We start from the raw sequence: 24848 nt of genomic DNA on the forward strand, positions 1-24848 counted from the left end.
TAAATCTGAACAGATGCAGGTCAGACAAATGGTCTGTACCCAATCTGGGTGGCAGCATCCCACTGGCACATAGGGTAGGAGGGCACATGAATTGCTCTGTTCAATCCATTGTAATGGCTCGCATGCATGAAGTTAATAACAAAGATAAGAAATTAGAGGCAAAAGGTTGTGCTGGGCAGAAGCTCCCACATGCAGAGGAACTAGAGAGGAGCCTCTCTACCTGCATTGCCCAGCTGCCCAGGCATGCCGACAGAGGAGGAGGAATAACAACACACATGCAAAAATGACACCCCTGAAAAGGAAAAATGACACAAACAGAAACTTAAGGTAAGAGAAATATTTATTTAAATTTGCACAATAACGAGCTTATACTGAACAAATTCAATCAAGAAATAATAGTAAGTGCAGTAAAACAAGAAAATATTGATGACTTTTCCCATCAGAAAACATTAAGAAGCCATGCCTGTGCATCACAATTTTTGTTTTTATTTTTTCTTTGTGTGTGTGTGTGTGTGTTTGTGTGTGTTTTTTGTTTGTTTGTTTTGTTTTTTACAATATTTTTTTTTTTTTTTTTTTTTAGCTCAGTTTTTTTTCCAGCGCATATACTGTACATATCACATCTTAGCTGCTATGTTCTTTATTCCTGAAGGCTTCATCCTTTTACATCTGCTATATTCTGCAGTGAGCAATCAAACACATTTGTGCAGAACCAATAACAATTAGGTAAAAATCTCTGCATCCGGTCAAGTGCTGGACTCTCAAAGCTTTGGAAGACCCTGTAAGCGCTCCTAGCTGACTTCGGATCTGGACATCGTTATGTACAGCATTACAATGTGTCACTTTACACTAACCTAATATTCTGCATAATGATGTTAGACAGACAAATAGCCAGAACATTTGGGCCTGACCTCATACAAAGGTTTACACATCTGAGCTTGTCTTGAGTCCCATAATTTTCACTCTGATTCAGGTAACTGAATCACATTTCTGCACTTTAGATGGACAAAAACAATCCAATTTTAGTTTAATTTTTGTACAATTTTTGGTCTAAAGATCTTTTTTTTTTTTTCTTTTTTTTTCTTTTTGTGAAGGAAAATTCTTTAACCAGAAACTGCTTTGTGAGAGATGGTTGTTGGTGTCACAGTTCCTGAAGGCACTGTGGATCCACTGAGCAACAGACATGGCCGTTCTAAAGGAAGGAAGAACAAAGAGAATTTGAACAATTAGCATTTTTTTTTATAAGCTCGGTCAATTTAACAAGCTCAACTATTTAAACACTTACATGAGATTTTAAAATGTAGATCTGTAAAATACTTGTGTACAATTTTTGATAGCATTCATGAAATTGTCATTGTGTCCTTCTGTTGCCTAAGGGTATGGGCTATGATGATTCTTCCAATTGCTTGCTTTTCTGTGGTCTACATCCCATAGCTACAACAGTCAAACTGAAAGGAGCTGGGATTACAGGAATACTCCTGACATAAAGGTATAGGGCATTTGCCCAAATACACAAAGCTGTTGAACAAGACAGGGCACTTGGGAGTTTTATTTAGATTACACAGAAGAGACTCTGGGTTTTATTTAGCACTGAATGCTTCAAGTTAATACATCCTGGCTGCAACACCAGCAAATGTTAATCCATAAAAATTTTTCCTGATAGTCAAGACATTTTTCTGAAAATATTAGCAATTAAGGGAACAGATTACTTTTGGACATGATTAAATTATGAAGAAATTATTTTCTACATTTTGGCTACTTCTTTTCTTCAGCCTGATTCTTATAAGGCAAATAAAATTTATATTATTTTTAAATTACTCCAAATACATTTAGTTGACTAAACTGCCAGCACGAATTAAAGACCAAGATCTGAATCATTCAAACATTTTCCTTCACTCCTGTTACAGAAGGTTAGACAATCTTACTGTTCACCTTCTCTACTTATGATTTGACATGGTTTTGTGGCTAAGTCAGCTTCAGCTGATGCCCGCTTTCTGAATTCTTAGAGGATTTGTGTAAACCTATTTTGCTATAGCTTGGTTAGAGAGGCTTAGCCTCGAGCTTTGACCTTCCATGTGATGCTCTGCAAGGAAAGAGTGGGGTGACACAGGGTGAATGTGAGAACTATACAAACTGTGCATAGCATTAACCTGATCTGCAGGAGTGGGCTGCTTGCACGCAGAACTACAATACAAAAATGCTGCCAATGTGAACAGACAGTTTATTTCAAAAAGAAAACTGCTCTGAAAAGTGAATTGAATAAGATTTTGCTTGCTGAAGGTCAAAGTGCTACATCTTCATTGTCAAGCAGATTCTCACCTGAGCTGCTTTAAATCTATGGGTTTGGCAGAGTATCTGTTTAACTCTTCTATATATTCGTAATGCAGCAATAGATTTTATTACTTTATATATCTGCTTATACTGAATAGAAATTAGTTCATTCTTAAGATCCACTCTTTGCTGAGCCTCAAGAGAAAAGGGCAGATGGAAGCAGCACACTGCTGGCCATCAGCAGAATTGATCTCTTCCGCAATGCCATTGATTAGTGCTACAGCAATGAGAAAGCATTTCCCATCACAGAATCTCAGCTGTGTTTTAGAGAAGAATGACACAAAACGATTTGTTTTACCGATAGGGAAAATGAGGCAAAGAAACCTCAGCAACCCGCCCAAGCTCAAACTGGCTGGTCATGGGACTGCGATTCTTTATAGCCTCTCCTCTTTTCTTTTATTTTTTCTTTTTTAAATTTCTTTTCTCCAAAAGTAACAAAGTAACTCCTAGCATTGCAGTTGGTGTATGCTACCAGCTGTGGGCCCCACTAATAATGGTTTGTGCACTTGAGCCTGTTTCAACATCCTTTAAGCAGCATCTGGCTTTCAAACCTTTAGCCACTCTATCAGATCAGTGTTTCCTTCTAACCACTGACCTGTTTTTACATTAAGACAAGTGCTCGTGGTTACTTGGCACGTAACTCTTCCATAGTAAAACTATGCCTCGACAATAGCAACTGTTGTTGCACACAGTATTATGTCAGAAAAGTGGTGGAAGAAGGTGTTGGTTGTCAGCTTCTGCTCAGATCAGTTACTCCCCAACTTTCCCAGGAAGAGATGTTGAAGTTAGTTTATTTTTATTTTTATATTCCAAGTAGTTAATGGTACCATGTTCTAGAGTTTGGGAAGTCTCTTCCTTGGGAAAGACACAGGATAAAAACCAAAATCAACTGTGAATTTCAGTAAAATTTAAAGATATCTGGATGAGTTCTCCTGTCTCTCTCTTCTTGGCTACTGTGGGACCACTCCGTCATTCTTCAGTATAGGTACAATTCACCTCACAGGGTTTATTTTGAATGGAAAAACTTATTTTAACCTCCTTTTCTCTCACGTTTTTAAAAAGAGATATAAGAATTCACGTAAGTCCATAGCCATAAAGTTTTTCTCTTCAAACAATGATTTTCTTTGACTACAAAAACTACAAAATGTTCTCTATGTCATGTTGATCCTATATTTAATTTTAAAGCAAAAAAGCCACATAATGAGGTAACTAGTCCCATTATTCTCAAAGCAATTATTATTCTCAAAGAACAAATAAATCAGTTATGATAACTCTATAGTACCACAGAGTACACATTTCTTGTGTGAAGTCTAGCCTTACATACCTATTTGTTACTGTATATATGTAGTGGGTTTATGTGGCAAGGTTTTGGTAGCAGGGGGCCATAGGGGTGACTTCTGTGAGAAGGATCTAGAAGCTGCCCCATGTTAGGTAAGGGTCCCACTGCTGACCAGAGCTGAGCCAATAAGTGATGTTGTTTTCCACCTCTGTGAGTGTATTTAAGACAGGGAAAAATATGCTGCGCCACACAGCAGCTGGGAGAGTGAGAGGAGTGAGGAACGGCCTTGCAGGCACCAAGGTCAGTGAAGAAGGAAGGGGAGAGGTGCTCCAGGCACCGGAGCAGAAGTCTCCTGCAGCCTGTGGTGAGGACCATGGTGAAGCGGGGGGGGGGAGGGGAAAGGTGCTTTTGGTTTCTTTCCTTTGTTTCTCACTTCTCTAGCTTGTTAGTAATAGACAATAAATCTTACTGTCTCCCTATGCTGAGTCTGTTTTGCCCATCACAATAATTACTGCACAATCTCCCTGTCCTAATCCCAACCCTTGAGCCCCTTTCATCGTATTTTCTCCCTGTTCCTCTTTGAGGAGAGGGAGTGAGAGAGAGGTTGTGGTGGAGCTCGGCCAGCCACCGGAGTAAAACCACCACATTATATTTCCAAGATAGCATGGATCTATACCATAAGAACTGCAATCAAACTTGAACCGAGGTTTTATGGTGGAAAAGCCAAGCCCCTTAACTTGTTCGCAGCACACTGCAGCACAGGCTGTTGTCCTACATCTGACCTGCTAGCCCAGTAAACCAACATTCTAGCACATGCAAGAGTGAAGCTACCAAAACTGAACACTTATACTGTAATCTCCACTGCTTTAAAACAAGCATTGACATCACCTAGCCACTGACCAGGCTCAATGCATTAATATTTATTTGCCACAAAACAAACTGAGTGAGAGGCATCTCAGCTTAATCTTTAAGCTCTTTACCTTGCACTGGCAGAGTGTGCACTCTGTGCCATGCTTAATCCAAGAAGACCCAGTGAAGCGAACGACATTGGTTTCATCCAGGCAGGTTTTAGTGATGTCGTTGCGAATGGTGTCCGCCTGACAAGGGTCAGCGACACAGCGTGGGCAGCACTCATTCTCGGGGAGGACACTGAATTCACAGTCCACTTCTGGGCATGGCAAGGGCCAACAGTCAACTTCACCTTGCTGTTCAAAAATATTACAAGAAGGAGAGAAGATTGTTAGATATTGTTTTGTTTCACTGCCCATTTCTCTGACTCAGCATTATGTTTCTTAGCTTTTCCTTAGTTTCTTAGTTTTTCCATCTGGCCCTACTCAGAAGTCAGCACAGAGAACACTAGCATTCATTGCCAGTGGGAGATGCAGCAAATTGGTTGCTTTTTTTGTTCTTTCTACTGAGAAAGTGCATTAGATTTAATGTCTTTCCATATACTCTGCATCAAGCTGCTGCTGAAATTTCTCCATGAACTTTGTGAAATACAGAATATGGATCTATTCTTGTGAAGTTCTACTGTGAATGACAGAAGCCATAACAGGTCTACACTACAAAATTGCCTTGAAATCTCTGTTTCTATAGTTCTTATTTCTATTCAGATTGCTGGTTTGCTGTATAACCCCTCAACTGTTCAGCTCTGGGTGGACTAGAGTTTATCTTTTCCATGGTTACAAATGTGTTAGCTTAATTAAGGGTGTCAAGCAACCCAATTTAGCAGGAACATCCCAGCATTTTCATTGAAAGGACCTCCAAACACTTACCTTCCATTTTGGATGTTATGATAAGGTTTCCAAACTTAACCACTCTTTCTGCATGTCATTTGATGGGTTTGGTACAGTCACAGTATGAAAAGGTCAAAAGATAGACTATTGTTGGGCCAGAATAGTGGAAGGAGATGCTATTGTACTCCTTTACACAAATCTAAAGATGACTGATTATTTGCTTCAGTTCCTAGAACTTGGGGATAACTTCTGTTCAGCTCTGGTCAAAGGCCAAAGTTGCAGGTCTATCAAAGGGAACAGTTCACTGAAGTCATTAATGCACGTTTGCTTTGGAACAGGTCTACTTCTGCTCTAGGGGGTGTGTGTGTGTGTGTGTGAAGATAATTGCATGTGGCCCAAGGAAAGAAGTGCAGTCACAAAAACTGTATCTGATGCTTTGAGAATTATGAGTTCAATACCAGAGCAAAAGCTGAAAAAAATCCCCAGCAATTTGCCATAGCTCCAATTTTACACCTCTTGTTGCAGAAATTATTGTGAAGTTACGCTTTTACAAAATTCTTATCTGGGTCAATTTACCTCTCTTTTTGAATTGCGTGATTGTAACAATGAAAGCAATCTTAAAACCAGTTACTGATCTTGATATTTCAATTTATTTTTGTAGCAATGGACAGTACAAGGAGTAGACAATAAGTTGTCACCTAAAAAATCGTTGTGACAACAGAAAGAAAGCAGGGTTCAGTTACGGAAAGAGCATCTTGAATAAAGAAGAGACAGCTGTTGAGATCCTAAACTGTAGTTTGTTTTGCTTTGTTTTTAAGACTTTAAATGAAACACCTGGGAATCTATTTCATTGGATTTTAGCAGTAGCAACATGGAAAGCAGTGTCTACAGAAATTGCTTTCTGGCTGTAATTCATGACACCCTGACAAGGGAAAGCTGCTAGATGGACCACACTTTACATTTGGAGATAACCTGTTATAAAAACTAGTTGCTTTTATCTTGGGATTGTTTCTGTAGTGGAAACTTCCTGAGCACCATTATGCAGCACAGGTTTCCTAAGACTCTGAAATACCTGCCCAGGAAAAAGATAACAAGATTTAAAAGATTTTTGTTCAAACCTTATTTCACTATTTTGAAGAATGCATCAATTCTTATTAGATTTTCTGTTACTGAAAATGTCTGAGTGAATAAACACATTTCAGTCTATCAACATCTTTGAAATTATCAACTGTGATAATGAATACTTATTTACATAAATACATATCCTTATACAGCCTCTTGGGCCCTGAATGAGTAATCACATGAGTGTTACTATGTAGGTGTCACATCCAAATGACCTCCACTCTTTGTTAAAACAATTTTCATGATTAAATAATTTATATTATGTCTATTGTGTCCAAATGCATTTTTGACTGGGACTTGATAATACTGACAAATATCCATGAAAAGCAGATTTTGATTATACACATACTCCAGAGGGAACTAAATGGATGCTAATACATGAAAATGAACTATTCACAGATCAGAACTTCTCATATCATTTTTTTCCTCCTGCCTATTCTGCTGTAATCAGGAGCCTTACCAAACAGCGACACTGCTGACAGTTCTGTATCCAGGAGTCACCGCTGTTGTAGGAAAGCTCCCCACTCTGATGTAAACATTGGCTGCTGAGTCTTGGGTCACATTCAGGACAGCAAAATAGGTCAACAGTGGGATTTTCACAGTCACAGACCATTCGCCGGCACATCACATATCCATTCTGTTGTTGGAAGACAGACATAGAGTAATGGCAGAAATCTGCATGACTCCTACAGTTCTTGTACCAAAATTTGATTTGTTGGCACAATGCTAAGCCACAGCCAGCTTTTGAGTCTTTCCGTGATACCATGATAACTTTATCAAAATACAGTTCAAAGTGGCAGAAACTACAATACACACTTAGTAACCACCATAAATTGTTGTCTTTTATAAAACCTTCAGATTTATAGCAACCTTCAGACAGCTCTTACCTAAGCTGATGAAACTCAATGGTGTCGCTACTAAGGGTCAAATTTTAGTGGCTTGCACTAAGTTTGGTCATTCTCATATGGATGCTACTTGAGTCCGCTGTTAAACTTCCAGCTCTCTTTTGTAACTATTCACATAAAGATGATGATAGCTAGTATGAAATTAAATTCATGCTAATGAATCCTGACCTTCTGAAATGCTCAGGACTTTGTCAGTAGTATATTAGTTCTTTACTCATCATCAGCATTTAGCTTGGGATCAGGCTTCCCACAACAAGCATTTGAGAAAGTTAAGCTGAATTACTCTGCAGAGACAGAATCTACCTCTATTTATAGCCATCTGCTAGAGATAGTGTCATTAGTCACCAACACCAATATCTGCCTAGACAGTTTCTTTGTGTGAAAATGCCATTACTCCCACCCAGAAAACATAGGTGGCATCTCTGCTAACCAAGTGGTACTCTTCCCTTTCTGCCAGGAGTATATAATAAACCTCACGTGGAAGTTCTGCTTGTACAGGTTGGAAAGAGAAGCTCTCCCCAAAACCCTGCAAAATGCCATTTTTGTGTAGCACCACATACATAATGAAAAGGCAGCCAAAAGAGGAACTTGAATCACAATGTTCTTCCCTTCATCCCTACCAAAATCTTTGCTGTAGCAGATAGTTTTATTTCTACTGACCTGGCATGAGCAGACAGAGCATCTGTCATTCTCCAGCACCCAGATCTGACCGTTGTGTTTGATTTTGTCTTCATGGATACAGTCTCCTGTGCAGTTCTTGCCATGCGGACATCGACAGTCATACCCACCATCCAAGTTAAAGCAAATAGTGTCATTGGCACAGCTATGCCTTCCAGTTCCACATTCATCAATGTCTGCAAAAAAACATGCCATGTAATACTTTTAGACCACATTCAATTAACAAAAATGTTCTTGTGGCAGCCAATATAAATGATTCGTGGCCATTAAAGCCTTCGGCTGAAAATTAATTTGCACTTCACCAGAACAGGGAAAAATAACTTACAAGTTCACAAAAATATTTTTCAAGTCACATCAGCTTTAGCAACATCATATTTGGAGTTTTTTTTATACATTTTCCTGAAATAATACTATTAAGCAAGGTAGTTAGAACAAAGCTATCACAGGAAATATAAGAACAAAAATAATATGTTACTCCCTGAAGAACAATAGTTTGTGGGAACCGTTCAGAAGACATTTTCAATTAAACAAGTAGAGCTGCAGAAAGATGTTTTTAAAACCTTTTGCTGGCTCTGTCTAGCATATTTGAGTTCACTTGCCAAAAAGTTAATGTGAAAGGTGATGTCTGACCTGTAAGGTCATTTAAATAAGCATCACATCATTTATTAGAGCGTACAAACTACAGTATTTAATTATTCACATTGCAGCAACATCTACAGCCTTTGTATACAGCACAGAAAATAAAGAAAAAAATAATGCATTTAGTGAATAAAGGTAAATGACTTAAAAATAATCATGTTGCAAAGAATTCAAGAGTACTTTTAGAGGCCTACTTCATCAATGTACACATACACAATTATTTTGCAAAGGCAAACTGGCAAAGTGCTTTATACTTGAATATTCTTTATTTAGCTTTTTCAGCTGCTCATCTGGAGAAAAGTTATCTGAAAAAAGTTAGCTTTGAAAAGGAAAGAAGTAAACTGCTAGATGTGATAAAATGTGGAAAAAACTACAAGATCAAAGGCTAGGTTTATGGCAATTTTAAATATCAATACAGTGAGTTCAAGTCTATATGCAATTCACAAGTCTGGCCCAAGCTCTTAATTAGAGTCCATTAAAAAGTAGTACTGTGACATTTAACTGTCCAACAGATCAGTACAAGATAAAATAAGCAATGTGATCATATTCAGCACATATCTCTCACATCAGCATCAAATCTTAATAAAACACTCAGCTTTGGATTCAAGAATGGAAATGAAACCTTCAATTCACCTTAAGCACATTCAGTTTAAAGCAAAATAACTCAATTATTTCAATTCCATGTGTAGCTCCAGTCAAACAAAAGTAAACAAGTTGCTAACATGAATATGAATTGGTATGAAAAACAGCAGGGAAATTATTAGAATTCCATTGTATAAATAAACAGCATTGTGGGTTTCCTTCAAATACACTGTGCAATAACGGTGGGTACATCTCAGAAAAATGTATTGCAAAATTACTAAGGCTTCTGAGAAACATGAGGAAAATCTCATTTGAGAAGAACTAAAAAGTAATGGATTATTCTTCTCTGAAAGAATATCAGAAAGAAAGACATAACCAAAAAATAATGAATACTCCATAGAAGACATATTGAGAGCTTTTGTTGACCACATTTGCCTAACAGACAAGAAAGGGGACAGTAGATGACAAATTTGAGACAAACAAATTTGTCTCATAAAAGGAAATATTTTTTTCCATGCAATATATAAACAAACTATTACACTCGCTGCCACAGAATGTTGTTAAGAGGAAAAAAATGGCATCAGATAATCCAGCATGGACAAATCATCTCAGTTCTTCACATCTCCTACCTCACTGTCTTCTGAAGCATCTGGAGCTGGTCATTGTTGCAACAGGGCAGAAGGCAACTGAGATCATGAACCTAGCCTGAGTGTGGCTGTTTGCATGGACCTGAACAGTTGAGATTTCACAGGCACTGAGGACAGGGAAACCCATCCCAACAGTAAGGATATGTAATCAGTGGGACAGCTGTGCAGAGGGTGTGCAGGCTCCAGCCTTGAAGGTTTTTAGACAAGTAGCTAATAGGAATTGTCTGAGTAATCCTGATCTGGGCAGAGCATAGGGATGGAAGAGCTGTACTCTCCTTCCTCTCTTGTCACTTAAATCCATACTGACAGTAATGTGATCTGGGAATTGAAAATTAAGAACTCTACATATTCAGTCTAACTGGCTTTAAGTTATTCAATGAAGAGAACAAACACAAATCCTATTTAAATATAATGATTAACAGCAGGATTCTCTTTATCATTGAAGCCATTTCTAACAAATGACTTCCAGACACTTGTGTTCATTTGTTTAGAACACTCTTCTGTAAAAAGCTTTGTCATAGCAAGTGACATAAATGAATAATATCACTTTCCAACAACCTGGTCACTTAACTGAAAGCAGGCATATTTAATGAGATACTTGGGCAAAGTTCAGCTGTCATGTAAATAAAAACAGTTTTCTTTAAACAACAAACAGTAACCCTATAAACACTAAGTCTGCGTATAAGTGCAAGTGCCTTTCACAAACTGCCTATGAGGAAAAAGCTTTGGGGTTTGTTTTCAACATGGTAATGGTTAGTGCACTATTACTGAAAGTAATTGAGCTTTTGTCATTGACTTTGATATTAAGCAAAGTTTATCCAACATTGAGCATTTACAAATAATCCCAACCTTGTTTTTCAGTTATTTGATTCATGAAAATAAATGTTCTGGATAAGGCAATTTAAATATCCCAGGTCAAAGCAGAAGCTGTTTAGGTTTTGATTCTAACCTAAATCATAAATCATAAACAGCAGTGTGTTTACAACACATCAAGAGAAACATAAACTTGCATGCATGAAATTCTCATCTGGATTATTTATCCACATCAAACTTCAGTCATTATCTGCAAAAGACTTGCATACAAAGTATCTACACCAAGCAAAACTTTGTTCAGCTTTTTTTCTCTGGATTGACAATGGATGGTGAATGATGTTACTGAAATCTTGTTTACAGTCATAACTAACTTTCCGAATTCCACAAGCCATACGGACAGGGTACACTGGCCCCTGCATCTTGTGTGTCTGAAAAGGGGTAGGGGGAGGACACAGGGTGTTTATTTTCCAGTGTATCCAGCTACAGAGTATGCTATTATCTTTCCCATGTTATGTTTTTCTTTAAAAACAATGACACCAAAAAAGCATATCAATTCACTTCAGGCTATTTACAACACGCTGCTTAGGAATCCAGCAGCTTGTTTGCTACAACATTAAAACATTAAATCTCGAAAGACTTGGAGGTTTGACTCAGAAAAGAAAACAAAACCAAAATATAACTAGCTATCTAGTGATCAGCTGAGGACCAGTTCTTATTTATCTAAATTGCAGCAGCTTTGACCTGGCACACTTTTAAGGATTTTCCTTTTCTCATTTTCCCTAAGTACAACTTAATATTGCAATGACAAAGGAGTACCATGGATGGAACAGCAGTGACAGACATTAGAGAGAGTTAGGAGTTAATTGTATCACAAGTAATTTCATGCCTAAACAGGAGAAATACTGGACTAAAGCTATACATAATGGTGGCAGTACCCAGAACAACTAAATTCCATTTGTGATATTTGAGAGACTGCAAAGGCAGAAAACTCTGTAAAAACAGGAATTTCAATTGCCCCACCAGGTTGAGCCAAGATTGTATTTACCAGATTTCCTGACTGTTCCTTGGAACAGACAGTCAAAGACTCCCACAGAGAGAAAGCAACATTTGACTTGGCCGTGAGCAGTGTGCAGCCTCTGATTCAAGATGTCACTGGTGATCAATTACTCCGTATTGATGACACATGGTAACTACAATGTATGCACGTTCAACAAGCTTAAAGTAATTTAAAAGGCTGCAAAAATTATCTGTGGTATTACTTAGTTTTGAAGGGTGTGTGTTATATTCAAATGATGATGAATTAAAGATGAATTAAATCTTAATGAAATGTTTTCAGATAGAAAGAAGATTGTTTAAAGACACTATATTATATATTCAGAATAAACATTTACCCTACTAATTAAGAAAGACTTCAAAGTGGGATACAGTCGATATAAGGCACTACTTTCATTTGAAAACTTTTGATGAGCTCTTTTGCATAACACATGATATTAAAGGAACTATCTGCCTTGGAATAAAAGGGGTCTTCCACTCACAGAGTTACAGTGGGTTAATTAGTAAGTAATAAAAAGCAACAATAAATGGTCAAGTTGTCACAATGCAATTGTTCCAGTAATGTTCCCCAGGAATGTGTGCAAGAACATGTGCTGCCCATGTTCTACTTAAAAGTCATCTGGAGCACTGGATGAACTATAAGATGAGAAAGGCTGTTGTTAAGAAAGTATTAAAAACAAAAATTGACAGTGAAATGTAGAAGTATTTAATGATATTTACTGAGTAAGCAATAATACGGCAGATGAAATTCAATTGTAAAGCACATGGAAAAGTACACATTTAAAAGGCAAACCCATCTTTTAGATCTATTATGGAAAGTGATATGGAAAGTGATCTTGGAGCTACTATGTCAGACTCTAAAAATGACAGCCCAATACTCTTTTGAACAAGAACAACAAAAATGTTATTGATAACAACAGATGAGAAAATTTGCAATATACTCACAAGGAACATGAATTTGTGAAGGCACCATTAGAAAAAAAAAATACTGTGTATAACCTTGCTAGGTAGTGACAAAGGGCTAAGAGATGTGCCCTGATGTAACAGATGGAAAGCTGTAACTTTCCCTCCTCTGATGAGTTATCTAGATTTACATGTATGATATTCACATAAAGCCAAAAAAGGTCTCCCCCAGGCATGGCTTCATCACAGAATCACTTGTATCAGTTAGTGTCGTTCATGTAAAGAAAAGATGAACACCTCAATTATTGATAAATATGTTGTTGAAAGATGGTTTGGGATGGCGGATAGTTTCATTGCTCTGACACAACTGAAGATTCTCAATTACCTTAGCTTTGACAACCTCCTCAGCAGGGTAGCAGTACAAGGATACCTGGATACTTTTTGCTTAAGGCAAAACGGGAAGGAGTATATTTGATTTGGAGCCCAAGCTCTTCTGAGCAGAAAGTCTGGTTTCTCCTCTTGTCTATCCCAAATAAATCTATTAACTGATGTAGCCATTCTTCAAAGAGGAAGTGAATTATGAATAATTTATTTGTGACTTCATGCAAACCAACTGTCAGAGTGCTTAGCAGATGTGGAAGATGAAGAGCCGAGACTTCAGGTGCCAGTTAAACCAGCTTCTTAGAAATGTTGCTACCTGATACAGTAAACATGTTCAAGTCACTGTCTCATAAAATGTACAGTCTGTGCTTCTCTTTTATTAGCCCTCTAATAAAACATCAGAAACTCTGTCAATTTTGTACTCTGCCCACACTTCTGAATATTTAAATACTAATGTGTCTCCAGATCTGCCTTCTCTCTGGTGTTGTTTAAGTTGCATTCCCAAATTCAGAAATGAAGCCTTAATTCCTATAGCTCCATTTAAGATAGAAGGATAAAAAGTCAATTCATAGTTTAAATTGTTGACCTTCTGTGACCATGAATAAAGATGAAAGTATTTCCATGGAGCTTTGTGAGTGCTAGTAAGATTATCTGCTGAAGATTAATGATTCTTTATTTCCTGCCGCCCTAAGTGCTATCAATAACAAAGCTTCTGTTAAACATGACAAGCCCTGTAGAAAAACCTGAGTGTGGACTCCAAACTGACAGTGTTTTTTAAACTACGAGAAAACTCATGTATTAGTTAATACACTGGATATACTGTGAGATGAATTCAGACATCTTGACGGTCAGCAATTCATCTGCCTTCCAGATTCAGAGACTTAGGTACAGAATTGACCAGTTTGGACTTTGTTCATTGGTTAAGAACAGAGAGCATCCTTGTAGCCTCATTATTCTTGGTAGTGAGGAAAAAAAAATCATAGGGAGCCCTAGCCCTCTGTGTTGTCAGGCAGCCTGTGCTACTACACAGGGAAGGAAATGATTCTACTTCTTGAAGCAGGACAGCAGTGGTACTAAAGAACATTACAAGACATTTCAAAACAGAATTGTAGACTGTAAGTTCATATACAGGTAAACTCTTGCAACCAAAGAGATGCTTTTGGAATTGGCTGGAGCATTCTGGATTGATGCTTTCCAACCTGTTCATTTGCACCTGTCTCATTTAAATAATCTGATGCACGTGGAGAGTGAAGATATTTCTCTCTTATTTTCTGTATCAACAACAGCTGGTACCTGCCAGATACTCTTGGCAAGTCCAATGGGAGTTTATTAATTAGGTGAGCTACTCTTCTGACATAGAAGTATGCAAAATGTCCAAGAGCCAATGAGATATAACCTCCACTACTTCTCATACAAACCAATACAGCCTCTTTCTTCAACTGATATTGAAAGCTTTTAGACATTGCAGGGGAAAAATTTAAAGGAATCAGGATCTTACACAGAACTGCAGAGTAAATGTTAACTGGGCCTGAATGGTGTTGTTTTAGGATTTTGCCTTCAGTGGTTTCAGTTTTTGAATGCGATGAAGCTTGAGGCTGTGGTATCAACTATCTCAGCCAAGATCTCTTTTATGAAATGGTTCTTGAGACAACTGCCAGAGCACCAATATGACAGAGTAAAGACACTATAAAGAAAAGCTGTGAGGGGTTGAAGAGGAAGGTACCAGGTAATATACTATGCTGAATTCTCTATTGACATATATATATAAAGTTTAAGACTTCCCAAACCCATGCAATTCTCAAAGACTAAGCAGCTGATCTTTCACCACTTTTCTGGAAATGAGGTGATGAACATAATTCTATTTCCAAGGGAAAAGCAGCAAGTGCATTTCCCATCACTTTGGTGTTGTTACAGTGAGCGCCTGAAAGGCCATCCACCAACAGCTCAATCTAATCACCTCTAAGACAGGGGATACTGAAGAAGTGACATAAGAAATGGCCAGACTGCCTTTAAAACCAGTAGGGGTAACTCTCACAGTGGAAAGATCTGACAAGGGAGAAACCAATTGCTTTTGCACTGCTGTACTCTGCTGCAGAAAGTTCAACTTTCCAAACTGTTTTTCTGTTGGAGAGGCAATGTCACAGGCTTCAATACTAGAAAAAGTGTTGCAGTGAGACTAATAAAATATCCAGTTTTCCTCCCTGTCTCCAAATATTCCAAAATTTGGAGCTGCAATTGATCAAACGGAAAGTGTTCCCACTGATAGTGACTGAAGTTATCAGCAATGAAGATGTTTTCCTAGCATCTGTGAATTAATTCTAATTATATTTGCCTATGTTTAATATGTGCTTCTGAAACTTAGAAAATGCCAAAGCATGCTAATACTGTAGAAACTAGAATGTAGAAACTAGAATGTAGAAACTGTAGAAAATGCCAAAGCATGCTAATAACTGATACTTTTGCATACACGTGGCAGTCTCCATATTTCTTTTTCATTTGTTTTTTTCCTTTTGTATACATGCGGCAGTCTCTCCATAATTCTTTTTCCTTTTTTTTTTTTTTTTTTTTTTTTTATACATATTTCTTTACAAATTGTTGCTTAATCATTGCTTGTTTGCATACATCTTAACAGAGATACTGTTAAAAGCATCATACCTTTAGTTTCATTTTACATCTCAGATTTCTTGACATGGCACATGCCAAACCTGAAAGTTCAGCCCTACTTTATTGATGTTCAAGATAAAACTTGGGGTATTGAGAAGATTTCCATAAATGCCTGGCCAGGGTGCCTGTGCCATGAGTGACAGAAGGGTGGTGTTGCAAGCAGAAGCATCACACCTTTTCATTCTCATTGTCACAACTTCTTCAGAAGTCTTTGCACCTTCCTGTCCTAACACCTGGCCAGCTAACACTGACATTTAGTTAGTTTTTGACAAAGAAAGCTGAACTTATGAAAGCAGTGGCTGATTCAAATCACTGGATCCTCCTGAGAATACAGGCTTTCAGCTGTGGTGAAAATGTGTTGAAATAAGGTATTGATGATGGGGATACCGAAAAGGTCATTCTCACTCCCGGAGAACTGTCTATGTGTCTGCCTTAGTGAAATTAATTCAGTTCTTTCCCTTTGGGACTAATGCAGCCCACCAATATGAGTTTAAACAGTAAGATGGGGAAGCTTATATTGTGTGAGCACTGAATATTTAAGCATTTAGAGACAGCAGGGAGAAAGACTCCTAATTTTGCCCTAAGTATTCTATGACAAAACAGGTGGGTTTGTTCTCTTATTTAATATCAGCAGCTCTTAAAAGAGGAAGAACATTTCATACTAAGAGATATGCATCTGAAAATAACTGTGTACTCACTAACCTGCTGTTCTCTCTGGCATCATTCATAAACAAAAAAACCTTTCCCATCTACTTGTCACCTTCTCATTTTCTGCACCCTGCGTCTTGCCCCATCCCCAAGTCCACTAAACTTCACAGTTTGTGAGGTTGTTCTTCAAATAACAACTTTCTAAAATTAGTTGTTAGTCTGTGCACAGAGAAGGATCCCAGTATTAACTTGAGTGTGGGTAAGAGTCTTAGGGCTGCAAAATCATTCTTTGCAACAGTAAATATTTTCATCACAGATTATTTCATTGTAAGAGGAATGAAGTGGAAAAACTGGGGTCTGGATTGAGGCTCATTTATACACATAAAGAATCTGACATATAAACAGATTACTGTGGAGTGACAGATTACAGTGCTTACTATCAGCCTGTGGGAAATCACTAATGCACAGAAGCAGATGTCAGGCCAGTCAGACTCTTTTAAGCACAGTGCCTGACTGCATATTATCTTAGCAAGTCATAGAAATAGCCACTAATGCCTCACATAGAAATTAGAAATATTCATACTTTATTTTATTTTGCCTTTTACTTACAATGCTTATTTAGACAATTATTTTTTTGGTCAAGGTTTAACTTTCATTGATAACAGTGCCCAAGACAATACTTGTCTGCAACAGCTTGAGATACTAGACGCCACTGTTATGCAAGCCATACCACTACCTCACCTTTCTTAGATACTGACCTTCACAGGATTCCCCACTTGGTGAAAACATCCCATTGTCGTGGTAGCCATCTCTGCACTCACAGTGGTACCACCCAGGCAGGTTAATGCAGTTAGCTCGGCTGTCGCACTGAACAAAGCCATCTGAGCATTCATCAATGTCTGGTTCAAAAGAACAACAAAAAAAGGAGACAAAATTCACACAGAAGAAATTAATGCATTCATCTGATGGAAAAACAATGTCTGTTATTTCTGGGTTTCACAGAAGTATTCTGATTATTGACACTTAAATTTTTACTTATTTATTGTAAAATTTTAAATAATTTCCATAAAAGTTCTTGGCTAACAGTGTTGGCCCTGCTAACTGGAGTTCTGCTGATCTTAGTTTACTGTTTACATATTAGCAACTCGTTTCTTCACAGTATGTGCTAGCTAGGCTGTCTTCTGTTTAAATTGTCCACAGTATGAAGGAAGGAATTGTATCCCACTTCAAATAAGATGTTAACCCCTTGGTTATAAGCTGCCTGATAAAGCTTTTTATTATTTTATTTATTTATTTATTTATTTATTTATTTTTCTGGTGCCATATCAAAACATTAAACGCTTGCTGTGGTCCTTGGTAACACTGATATTAGTCAGTAGGACTTCCCTGTCTCATGGAGTTCCTGCTGACTTACATCATTATGCTGCTGACTCTCAGCATAACTGACTGTGGTCTCTTCTCTCACTATCAAAAAGTGCAGCTGGGATTCCAAACCAAAGCTTAGATCTTAAAGATGAAATACAACACTTTCTCCTTCTCCTGGTAATTTATTTGGGATGCCCATTTCTTTAAAGAAACACTTCTACTAACTAAACATTACAGTAACAACCCACAGTAGAATGAATTTCTGGACACACTCACTAGATCCAGTATCCACAAAGGCATGTAATTCAGATACCTGAACTCACGGATTTAGTAGAGAACTTTGCCACAGGTTCATTTCTAGTGCCTTTAGTTAAGCAGTAAGCCATATTAGTGAGTAGGTCCCAGAATATGAGTTCTGTTAACAGGTAGGGATATTCAGGAGCATGTAGTCAGACGGGGATAAAAATGGGTCCTTCATTATCAGATTTATGACATTATCACTGTTTTATATGAAGGGTAGCATACCTAATGGAACAGCAAGTTGACTGAGATGTGCCCATGGAACAGGCACAGAGGGAGACAAAATACACACACGAATTTCCTTCAGAAACAAAAAGCTCTAAAATAACTCCATGCCTTTGAATACTGAACAAACCCTCGATGTACTTGCCATGCTGGCCAAGGTAGGAATTCAGCCAGGAATCTGAGAACTGAAAAAACAATTTGAATTAAGACTCAGAAGTACCTCAACAGTTGATCTAGTATCCTCTGGGATGTGACTACAGAGGAGAGATGTGATGTGACCACTGAGCTATACGTAACATATGTCAAAATATTGCCCACAGTGCTTCTTAGCTTTGTGTACCACAAATTAAGTCCTAAGTCTTAATTGGTTTAAAACACAGAATTTTCAACTCCACTGTGACGTGCAGTATAATCATGTAACTACTCCTGCTGCAGGACTGAGAAATGCCAAACCTTTGCAACCTTCAGCTGCTCAGTGTCTCTCTCTCTAAATCAGTATAAACTCTGGCCTTTTTCTTGTGAGCAGCCAGGAGCCAGTGGGACTTCAGAAGTGTTTGAGAGATCAGAGGAAGATCGATGGAAATTATGTTGCTGTGGTGAGAAAAGGTTGGTTTGCAGTCTGTGCTTTATCTACAGCTCATGTACCCACAGATTGCTTCAGAAAAGGGAAGAAAAAGAAAGGAGGCCTGCAATCTAGAAGACCCCTTACTGTTGGGGTACATTCAGTCTGGGAGACAGCTTACCTGCCTGGACAGAACCTATGTTATCATCCTATAGGTTTGGGATCATCTGCTCAGTAGAAGATAACTTGCTGGGGATGGTCAGAGCCACAGGGCCCAGACAATCAATGAAATGTGAATGTTTCTTAATGCTACTTAATAACATGCATTAAGAAGCCAGATAACATATGTCTTCTTTTGGAAAATGGAATTTATTTATTGGTGATGAGGTGGAGGAAAGAGTGTTATATAGGTCATAGGAACTGATATGCATTAAAGAAGGCCTGTGTTCCTCTCTTCAGGACAATTTATTTGTGAATCTGTAAGTTTTAGAATTATGTGCACAGTATTGCAGGCGCAGGCTGAATGCATTCTACTGAACTTACTGATTATTCAGGAAAAACAAGCCTTGAATGTCACGTCAGTATTGGTAAACTGACAACAAAAGCATGTTTTTGTATTTATTTGCAAACTAGCTGACAAACCCATATCACAAGAAATAGTGCCTGAGATGAAAAGCTTTTACAGATGCCAATAAACAAAGAAATACACTCTTCTGGTTTGTTATGGCGGCATGCAAGGTTGAGTGGAGTTATGTAGGAGTGCCTACCATAAAAAGCGTTGATGGAAGCACACTGTTGGTCTTTAAGAAATGTCATATTCTTGACAGTTTGTTTGCCTGAAATTATTCCATTGGAACCATTGCTGCATGGACAATGAAAAATCCATTACTCCTTACATGGTATCGCGGCAAAGAGAGTAAATAATAAATAAATAAAAAATTCTCACACCAAATTTGTAGGCAAATGATATTATACAGCATGTGTTGGAGGGTTTCAGAACATAAATGTTCCTTATGCACAACATTTTGTGCTAAATCTCTCAACTAACATTCATTATTAATTCTAGCAGACTTTTTAATGGGACAAAACTCTGTTAAAGTCACAATTCTGTTAAGAAATCACAGCAGAGACATATTTTGCAGAGCAAAAGCAATGATTTCATGGAAAATTTTCTTGACATTTGGATAAAAGGATTTCTATTTTCAAATGGGCATGACATGGCTCAGGATGTGCTGCAAAAGTCTCTACAACTGAAATGATCTTATTAGTATGGAAGAAGCAGCCAGAAATAATTTTTCTCTGTCCTATGGTGAAACGTTCTCTGATGAATCATCTTGCAGCTGCTCAGTCAGAGGTGTGAGCTGACAACAGGAAAAAAAAAAAAAAGAAAAAACTGATTGAAGTTTTGCTTGGCCAGTGGCTATGGTATATCAGTGGGCTATACGGAACATTAACAGCACTAATGAAGTTCTGTTTGATGCTGTACTAGAAAGGCATAAAAAATGAAATACTGTTCTATAGAAAGAAGTTACTGAAAGGACTTTATATTTTCACTTCTAAAAAAAAAAAAAAAAAAAAAAAAATTAAGTACAAAGAGAGAGAGGATGTCATTTTTCCAGTAGCAGGTGGTGACATTTGTAAGCAGATAGACAAAACAGATATCTTATTTTGAGTTTGCAAGTTCCCTTCTTCGACTAGGTATAAAATAGAGTCTCATTTGTGTGATGATCTAGAGCAAATGGTCTAATCCAAGCCCTGAATTTATGGAAGAACACCCACTGACTATCACAGAAGCAGCATTTTCTCTATTTTTCTATTTTCCTTTTCAAATAGGTTACACAATTGCACATACCAAATCTGCCACCCCACTTGTGTGAGGAACCAGATTTGGAACAGGCAGTAACACCAAGACAGGTTGTTTCCACCAGAAACTTTCACCCCAGTCTGGAGAGCAGCTAGACAGCAGCACCCCATGTTCTGGCCGTGTTCCCACCTCAGGGCACTTGCAAGGCAGCAGATTTGTGGGTTCACCTCTTGAAACACTATCTGGAGAACACACATGTATGAGACTGATTGAGCCCAGAAAACATCAGGAACACAGGGAATCTCTCTACCTGATGTAGTTCACGAATGTACTCACAGCAATACTGTACGTACCATACTGCCACAAAACAGGGTAACTGTTACATACTTATGTTGCACATGATTTGGTTTTCAAATATTCAGTTTCCTATATGTTTTTCTGAAACTGAAATCAGTCGGCCTGGTTTTGTCCATATTATGTCACCCAACTTTCAACAGGGAAAAAAAAACATTTTTTGTTTGTTTGTTTTGGTTTGGTTTGGTTTGGTTTTTGTTTTTTTCAAACTGAAGCCCCACTTCGAAATATAGTGTCTGGCATTTTGAAAGTAATTACTGTGTACACCTAGCTCTCCTTGACATGAAAAAAATACTCTTTCAAATCACCTTCTTTATACCTGATAATCACTCATTTCCTGAACAGTAGCAACAGTTTCAGCTATTACACCCTTGCTCTTGGGGAGACTGAAAAAACCCTGCTCCCTGAAGAGTAAAATAAGATCATTAGCAAATTATCCACTGGTGCAGTAAGAAAAAAAGAAAAGCTAGCAGTCTGATGAATATTATTAGAGAATTTCTGTATAATAAGAGCTTTGAAGACTGAAAGTGGTATAAAATTGTCAATTTGTAAGATAGCAGTACTCTTTCATCCAGCAATAGGACCAAGCTCTCTAATGTGGTCAAGCTGCACTCAACAAACAGCCATGTGTGATGGGACGTGGGGTATTGCTATACCATTTTGTATTACTTGTTTCAAGACTGAAATATTAATCACCAAATCCTCCTCTCAGAACAGTCTGCATGCCACCATCAAGCACAGAGTTAGAGACATAGAGCACAGTTTAGTCCAAAAATTCTTTCTTTCATAAACTTCTTTATACAGGTCAATACAAACCAAAGCCTCAGCAGCCTCTTCCTGTCATGAAGGAAATACCACAGATTGGAAGCTGTGAATATGTATAAATTAATTGTTTCCGTCTTGGAAGTTTTTTCTGGGACAGTAAAGCACATGGCACTCAGCTAAGACTGCCAATTAATAGACTGCCAATTGCAGTAATCTGTCCCTGGATTATTATCACTGGATATATTTATAAAGATTAATGAGCAGCCAGCAACTTTTGTAATATTCAATCACTACTGGCTTAGCCTAACCTAAGATCTCATTTCAAGTGCAACAGCCTTTCCAGCCTAATGCTAACCTCCTGAGTCACCCACATCCTATCCCCACAAAAAGTATAAATAAAATGCATACACTGAAAGAAAAGTCATGTCAGAAACAGATCACCAAATAGGTTGTTTAGGGTACTATTTAGCTGTTTAAAAAGAGAAGTCTTCAATTTTTTTATTTTTATTTATTTATTTTGTGTGTGTGTTTTTGTTTGTTTTGATTTGTTTTGTTTTCCTGAATACATCTGGAACAGTCAGACTTTGATATATCTTTGCATTTGTCAATGCATTTTCAAGTGTGTTATGTCTGACTTGAGTAAAAAAGAGCATGTCCCAGCTATTCAGACTTATGCTCAGATAACAGAATGCCCGATAGCATTAGGATGTCTGGGATATCTGATTTTAGTAAATATGTATGCAATGGGGAAGAGGCCTTACTGAGTAAGACAAAATAAAAGTTCACTGTACTGCATAATGTATCTGCTGTCAAAACTCAGTAGCTGTGAAAGCATTCATCATCTCTACGGCAAGTTTCAGAGTCCCATATTTAAGAAGAGAAGTGCTTGTGTTGGATTTCATGCTATAGCAGATTTCTAATATGCTAATACTTGAGAAGACCCTGTTGTTCAATCAGACCTTTGATTTGAAATCTTATGCAAAAAACAGGTCCCAGAGGATAAATATAAGAGCTTGAAATTAGTCCAATATACTGGAGCTATTTTGTTAAAATATCAGCTTTCAGGATTTGCATCCCGCTACATTCCCATACAGTGCATATACTTGTATATCAGACAGAAGATTTTTTTTTTTTTTTTAAGTGAGAATGAAGCATAGACTATAATAAGTAGTCAAAGAAGATACCAGTTATGTCAGAAAAGCAGTTATTTTAGAATGCCTATTAAATATGTTCTGTAAAGTCTGATCAGTTCCTTTCTTCTAATACTACTGCTGGTTCCCAAAGGAACTCTTTCCTTCATGATGGATGTTCAAGAGCCTGATTTTGCTTAAAAGCTCAAAGGAACTCTTTCCTTCATGATGGATGTTCTAGAGCCTGATTTTGCTTACAAGCTCACTCTGATTTTTTCAACTTCCAGCAACTCTTAAAAGATATGATATTATAGCATGAATACTAGGACACGCTTTCCATTGTATGGGCTCTCACATTAAATCTTCCATTAAACTATGGAATATTCTTGACTTTAACCATATTAGCATCCCAACATTTTATTCAGTTACAGGTTTAAATTACAAAGAGCCAGACTACTGCTGGCCTGTGGGGCATAGCAAAGAGTAGAGTCACCTACAATTTTATCTTAGAATAGCATAATTCCATGAGTAAAAGGTCTTGATATAGTATGCGAAACATCAGTTATCTCGGATAAAACCTTCAAAGAACAGTGAAGACTATGGTCTTTCCATTTCTTGCTCCTCTGTATAATGATTTAAGCCGATGCAGGAAGAAATGCATTTTGGATGCCTTTGAAGTTGCTACTCTTCTTTATGTCTCTACTTCACTCAGACTCTTGCAGAAATTCTGAGTCACCTTAACACCATAATCTGCCTCAAAGGGCTGAAAACTAGAGTTGTAGTTATAATCGTCACATTAAAAATTGCTTCAACAGGTTGAGTCAATGCCGCATACATGTTCTTCCCTCTAAATTTCCAACTGTCATGTTGCATGAAAAAATAACTGTCGTTAAAACAGGTTTTTAATTTTTTTTTAAAATCCCATCAAGAGCGTGATTACATTTTTTAAAGTACCCTGTCCATGGAAAACTAATTTAGTTCCATTAATGAAAAGGAAGCAAAATGTGATTGAGGATGTAATACGGAATTATAGTTCATTAATTCTTCAAGTATGTAATTTTCCAGACTCCTGATCCCCCATTGATTTCTGCACACCCCCATAGGTCCTGCTAAATGCCAGCAAAAAGAAATTCAATTGTGTTGTTATTTCATGTGTGGCAGTGGTGGTGCTCCAAAATTAGATAGAAACATTATGAAAGGGAATTTTCCACTGACTGCTTCACCATGCAGCCCTGTTAACAATTCTTTGTTGTCAAGAATTGATCAATCACAGACCCCACAGATAACTGAAACTATGACAGTTCTTCATTACGCACCCAATATCATCTAAAGATGTGACATTAGTAACAATTGAAGATGATAATTCAGAACACCTAATTAGCCATGATGAACTAAGTGCATGCAGGAACAGCAAAAAATAAATAAAATTAAAAAAGAGGAATATATTTTTCAATGAGATTCTGTGAAACTGATTGAGCCAATCCCCATTAGAAAGTTAAACTATTTGAGAGGTACTGGGTTTCTCTTAAACACTGACAAAGATGTGGTTTTGCTTTCACTTTGTCCATAATTCTCAAGACAGCACCTCATCTTTATTGTAGTACACACTTCCATTTCCCTGTTAGACCTATCTTGAAAAAATAATTATTGTCTTTAAGATAGAAGAAGCACTTCTGTACCTTGAAATACACTGACAAAGCCACTTTAGAGGCATACTGGTGTTTGGAAGTGATGTAGCTCCATTTGCACATGTTAGGAACAGGACTAGCATAGTAGTAATACTCCCTAAGCATGTCAGTTGCTGGATAACAGCAATAGAGTCCTAAACAAAACTGCTAGTTCATTACACCTGGAAAAGAAGAGGAAAGGAAAGGAAAGGAAAGGAAAGGAAAGGAAAGGAAAGGAAAGGAAAGGAAAGGAAAGGAAAGGAAAGGAAAGGAAAGGAAAGGAAAGGAAAGGAAAGGA

The 24848-nt window shown here is 37.6% G+C and overlaps 1 protein-coding gene across 1 annotated transcript in view; it reads right to left on the bottom strand.

The window, feature by feature from the left end:
- Nucleotides 1-322: 322 nt before the first annotated feature.
- The window catches only part of NELL2 (neural EGFL like 2), a 150013-nt gene continuing 125487 nt past the window's right edge, over nt 323-24848 (bottom strand). Inside the window, exons 16-20 of the mRNA XM_035334601.1 lie at nt 17137-17277; nt 8031-8224; nt 6926-7102; nt 4588-4812; nt 323-1189 (exon numbers count right to left, since the gene is read on the bottom strand). Of these exons, the coding sequence (XP_035190492.1) occupies nt 1139-1189; nt 4588-4812; nt 6926-7102; nt 8031-8224; nt 17137-17277 (788 nt within the window). The 3' untranslated portion in view covers nt 323-1138. The remainder of the gene's footprint in view (nt 1190-4587; nt 4813-6925; nt 7103-8030; nt 8225-17136; nt 17278-24848) is intronic.

Source organism: Oxyura jamaicensis, chromosome 1, assembly GCF_011077185.1.
Source record: "Oxyura jamaicensis isolate SHBP4307 breed ruddy duck chromosome 1, BPBGC_Ojam_1.0, whole genome shotgun sequence".
Taxonomy (NCBI): domain Eukaryota; kingdom Metazoa; phylum Chordata; class Aves; order Anseriformes; family Anatidae; genus Oxyura; species Oxyura jamaicensis.